Source organism: Vipera ursinii, assembly GCF_947247035.1.
Source record: "Vipera ursinii genome assembly, chromosome: 5".
NCBI lineage: Eukaryota > Metazoa > Chordata > Lepidosauria > Squamata > Viperidae > Vipera > Vipera ursinii.
Genome location: NC_139518.1, coordinates 26,581,451 through 26,587,095, shown reverse-complemented (window position 1 = coordinate 26,587,095; position 5,645 = coordinate 26,581,451). Strand labels below are relative to the sequence as shown.

The window sequence follows — 5,645 nt, the reverse complement described above, 5'->3', positions numbered from 1 at the left end:
GCAACGACTCTAGATTATTTTGGTGAGAGACAAAATACAATAGGTTCATTAAGCCTGTATAAAAGTAAATCTTGTCCCTCAAACAAGTGAAAACTGGGCCAAAACTTTCTTCCATATTCTCCCCCTATCATAACACATTTGATAAGGGTCATTATCTTACCCTTGCTGCTTGGGATAGGTTTTGGAAAAGTTTCACCACTCTAAACTGCTGGTGGTGCATGTGAACTGACTAGAAATCACATAAAGTTGTGAAGGGGCCTTTCTAAGTAAATATTTAGTGCGATTGACATCCAGGTCTTTTTCCTAAACATCAGTCATGTATGTAATGTTTAACTTGTTCAGTAGGAATATTTCTTTCTCATGGCTGCTAGGACAGAGAAAAGAACAATTTCACAAGAATTCTAACAAGAGCCAAAAGTTTCAGCAGATTAGCTGCCCTGCGGACTATTTGTGTTGCAAACAATGAGTTTCTTCAGTTTTTCTAAAAGTAAATTAGATTAGAAACCAGATTATGGAGGCAATTTATAAAGTTGGCCTAGCAAGTATCACAAAGTCCCTACATCAACAATGACAAAGGTTGTTACTTTATCTGCCTTTAATTTTTCCCATCTCTGCAGTTGTAATATGAGCCAGACATCATTTTGTCATATTCATATTAACTTTTAAGGAATCTTCAAGTCTAGTTTATTTTGAAAGAAGACATTTTAAAAACAGAACATTTGTGAAATTAGAAATAGAAACTAATGTTCTATCGATCATAACTAAGATACACTTCCATGCAAAAGCATTCCTCTAGTTTTAATTATGTTCAGTAGGGATTTTTTTAAAAAATATTTGTCAATGTTTGGAAACATGGAGCTCATCTTATCACATTCGAACCATTTTTCCAATTTGAGAATTCGGCTGAAGTTCATAATTTTGTTTGTCTGATGTCACTGCTGTAAATGATAGAAAGTGAAAGTCAGTGGCTTTCAAAAGAACACTTAAGCCAATATATATTTTATATATTTACTATAGCCACAAAGTAGATATGTTCTTAATTTTCCCCTTTCATTCATATAACAAGGACTAGAATTTGAAGAAACTAGTGCTCTAAAAGTAATTAAATAAGCAGGCATATACATAGAATGAAGGCTATTGCTAAGCACATTTGATTTGTGCTTAGATTGTAAGCCGCCCTGAGTCTTCGGAGAAGGGCGAGATATAAATGGAATTAAAATTTAAAAAAAATTTTAAAAAATTGTCTATGCTAAAACTAGGCAAAGTGGTATACTCCAAATATTTTATCTGCAACTCCCATAAAACCCAGTAGGCATGGCTTTGAACTATAAGTGCTGTAGTCCAAAACTCCTGGTAAATCATCAGGTTTCATACATAACAGTGTAGTTTCTGAAACCTGACTTTGTGGATAGGTCCAAAGAGAAGATATATATTTGCTTGCAGGCACCGATTTAAGTAGCAAGTTTCATCCAGGGCTGCTATTTCAAACATGGGGTATTATATTTGTATTACTTATTTTCACAGTTTCAGTCCTTTCCAGAATGCCAATGGAAACAAATTTAAGATAAGATACATAGATGATAGGAGAAAGAGAGAGAGTTAGAAGAGAAAACAGGGATCCAAATTTCTTCCAATAGAATGAAATGAATGCAATATGCACATATTAAAAAGATACAGCTTATCAGCATTATGAGATTAAAAATTGTGCCACTTTACTTGAATAAACACACCTTCGTTAGAGAGATAAGGGTTGCAGTGTTTAAAATGTTGGATCTGGACTGGAGTTAAAGTTAAACTCCCTGTGAACTCCAGCTCAATTATCCATTTAAAGTCCAGGGTTTCTTCCATTTCTGAAGATCTTACTGGTTTATTGAATACATGACATGGTATAGGCCTCAGGTCTGGATCCGCATGCGGCTCTTTCAGCTGTCTCCTGCGGCTCCCAGTCCTCTGCCATGTGCAGTCCAAAAAAAAAAAAAGTGGGACTAAAAAAGTTCAACCAATCAATTCAAATATGCAGGGTAGGTGCATATCTCGCCTTGGCTCCACTCTTCAGTCAAACCCTGTTCTGCGCATGCATGCATGTATGCACATGTGCACACATTTTTTGCGGCTCCCAGTTTTTCCTTTTGTGAGGGAACCGGTTCCGAGTGGCTCTTTCACTGTTTCAGGTTGCTGACCCCTGGTATAGGTGAAGGAAAACTAACTCTAAAATGCCAAGATATATATATAACAATGACATTCCCAACCAAGCCTCCCAGATGTCCATGTAGTTCATGTAAACACTTCTCGTTGTTTCTGTTATCTTCTTCCCCACAGTTAGAATGTCCTCAAAAAGTTTCCATACATCTGTGCTTCAACAAACGTCTGCAGAACTGGAGAGGTTTCGTTTTTCTAACTAACCCATTCGAAGTCTCATTCCCCCCCCTCTTTACACAAATGACAAGATGAAAACAATAAGGCATGTGGCTGCCAAGTTTTCACTCTTGACAAGCTGCCCTCTCGAGAGAGGAAAGGATCTGGAAAAAATAATAAAATAAACACACATGAATTTACCACTGTTTTATAGACAAAGTCCTGAATGGAATTTTCTTATTAGCCTATCTGTTCTAACATTTGTGCTTCAGCTAAGGGGAATCCTTTCCATTTTAGTCAATACTGAAGTTTCCCCCTGCTATATCTAGAATCTAAGATTTCTTCAATTTCATAATGCCTTTCCCTCTTGACTTAAAATTGGAAGCCGAGGTGATTTTCCAATTGGTCTCAATCTGGAACCTTGAAAAGGCTTCAATAAGCTACAATGAAACACTGGATGTATCCGTTTAAATACGCTTGGTAACTGTAATTTTATGTAATGGGGTTTATACTGTAATCCCTATGATGGTAAAAGGATCTATATATTTTGGTCCTAGTTTTCTACTTGGTATTCTTAAATTCAGATATCTTGTGGATGTGTATATTTTATCTGCTACTTTAAACACTTTTTGGATGGCTCGTTTCTTATCTACCTTTTTTTTAAAAAAACAAAAACGTTTTTGTGCCTCCAGAGCCTTGCGTCCCCCTGGCCGGGTGCTTTTTTTCATAAATATTTTATTAATTTTCTATTTTTACAATCAAGTGCCTAATAGACAATGTGATGACTGAGTCCATTAGTGATTCTGTGGTACATGTAAGCTTCTTCAAACAAAATCCAATATTACACCCTCTAGTATATCTTCTCTTCTTTTGGTAATAGACATTTTTCCACAGTAAGCAAATACAATTCTTATTGTTGTGAATAAATATACAATTGCCTATCAACATTTGTTACATTTTTCTAATAGTGTCAATAATATCAGTTTAGAATATCTTTTCTAACCAAAGCATATCTTAATTACATTTGCACTCAATATCCATTTATTCAGTCTATATCCTATTTTTTGCTTTTTTCCATTTTAATTCCCCATCTATGTTCAAAATATCCCAATCATTTATAATTTCAGAACAAGTTATATTTGGGTAACCAAAAGCTTCCCTTATTCAAAGTTCTTAGCATATTCTTATTTCCCTTTTATATCAAGATATGATATTCTGATTACAAATCCTATCTTATCTAGTTATAATAATACTTCTATTTCTAGAAAACTATTCTTAACCATATTCAAACATCTAATTGGTAATATAACATCCCCTCTAATAGGTCAAAGCTTCTGCTTCCTTTAGTCTTACTCTATCTTTCTTTGCCAACTATCCAAGTCAGTGCATTTGGATCATCAAATAATTCTTCCTCTGTTTTTGTGTATATTATTTGAAACAAGAGAAACAATTTAATTAAAGTATTTTTGGAAGAACTAGTCAGTTGATATTCATTAAACAGCCTTCCTCCTTCTCCAGTTCCCCACAGTTCTGTTAACGGCTTTATCTTCCATTCCATCAGCTCTCATCCTCCAGTATGTTCTGAAACCTTGGTTTGTAAAATGTCTTTTCTATTTCCAATATTGTCATCGTGTCTTCTAAATCTTCATTTATCTGAGTCTGGTCATTAGTTTCTTCCTTTAGATCCTCAGTGTTTGTGTCAGAATTCTCTAGTTTTCCTTCTATTTTCTGTGTTGCTGGTTCCTTCTTTGTAGTTATTTACTTTGTAGATTTAAATTAGAAAATGATTCTTTTATCTCCTTTTGTGTTATTTTTAATCTCATCATGAACTAAAGCAATTGTTTCTTATATTAATTTCAACATGGAGACAATTTCTTTCTGTGGCTCATCAGTATTTTCTTGATGATATGGCAAACTGAAGCTTCTGGAAACATGTTAAGGATGTGTTGTTGTTTTTTACTATTTAGAGCTAAGTATGGAACATCCATTTTATTTTTTGTAAGTAGCCTTTTTAAATTTATTCAGTCAACTAGCCGCTGATAAACCTTCCCTAAGCAGATATAGGTAAAATTCAAATGAGAAAAATATCCAGGGAGAAAAAAAGAACCATTAAAGGTTGTTTAACAATCAAGATTTATAATCCAAAGTGTTCCATCATATCAGGCAACAGTGTATGTTTCTTCTACAGGAAAATAGTTCCACAATACAGTTCTGAAAGTCAGTATTTTTGTTCATACAGTTCATACAGACCAATTTTAGAATAATAATATTGTCTCTGCTACACAGATAAGCAGCCCCCAAGTCTGTTCCTTTTTCTCAGCTGCAATTCTCAAAAGCAAAAGCTTCAAGGCCAGCCAAAGGCTTATCTAGCTCTGGGCTTCGAGCCAGGTTTCTTTTAGGCATAAATAAGTTGTAGTGCCATAATTCACCACTAATTCACCAACGCCATTTTTCAGTTTTTAAATCCAAAACTTATATTGTAAATTTTTCAAGTCTTTCTTTTTTTAAAAAACACTTTTAGTCCCCAAATTTCCAAGTCATATATGTATATATATTAATTCCAAATTAGTCTTGTAGGTTTCTCCTTTTTCCCCAAATAATTAATTCGCCGCTTTCCTAAGGGAATGGGGTGGAAATTCCCTTTCCCTCCTTGGGGAGAGTGCTTTGGGCAGATTTTCAGGAAGAGGTCTTAAAGTCATAAAGAGAGGCTTGGGTCTTACCCAGTTTCATCCAAGTTGCTGTAAGATTGCTTGATAGTGCTTGACATTGACATTGACAGCAGCTTCTGACTGGCTACGCAGATGTAGCCAGTCTTTCCCCCACCGGTGTGGCATACAGTTGATTAATAATTTTGTTAACAATGTTCTCACTATTTTTCAAATTTACAGGTTGAATGAGCTCTTCTGAGTTCTTCCATTTCTTTTGGTGTCATAGCATACATTTTTGGTTTAGGAAATTTGGTCCTGGAATTACTTCAATGGCACAGTCCAATAGCCAATGAAGGGGGAGAATATCCAATTCCTTTTCACTAAATACTTCCATTAAATCTGTGTGCTCTAATGCCTTGGTTGCTTTTTGTATATTCCCTTTTCTCACTCTCACTTTCTTATCCACCGGCACGCAGTGACTAGCCGACGCCTTGTGTGGCTTTTGTTGATTGACTGCTCTGTTCCTTACTTGCCCTTTTTTATTCCAATCTATAAGTGGATTCGTGTTCTTTAGCCAGGCTAAACCTAAAATCATCCTTTCAGTTATTCTAGGGGCTACAATAAAACAAATGATTGCAATAT

General features: G+C 35.1%; 1 protein-coding gene across 1 annotated transcript in view; it reads right to left on the bottom strand.

Moving 5' to 3' along the window:
* Positions 1–159: 159 nt before the first annotated feature.
* The window catches only part of CP (ceruloplasmin), a gene marked incomplete at its 5' end in the record, with an annotated part of 38,958 nt that continues 33,472 nt past the window's right edge, over positions 160–5,645 (bottom strand). Inside the window, one exon of the mRNA XM_083364437.1 lies at positions 160–2,519. Within this exon, the coding sequence (XP_083220563.1) occupies positions 2,432–2,519 (88 nt within the window). The 3' untranslated portion in view covers positions 160–2,431. The remainder of the gene's footprint in view (positions 2,520–5,645) is intronic.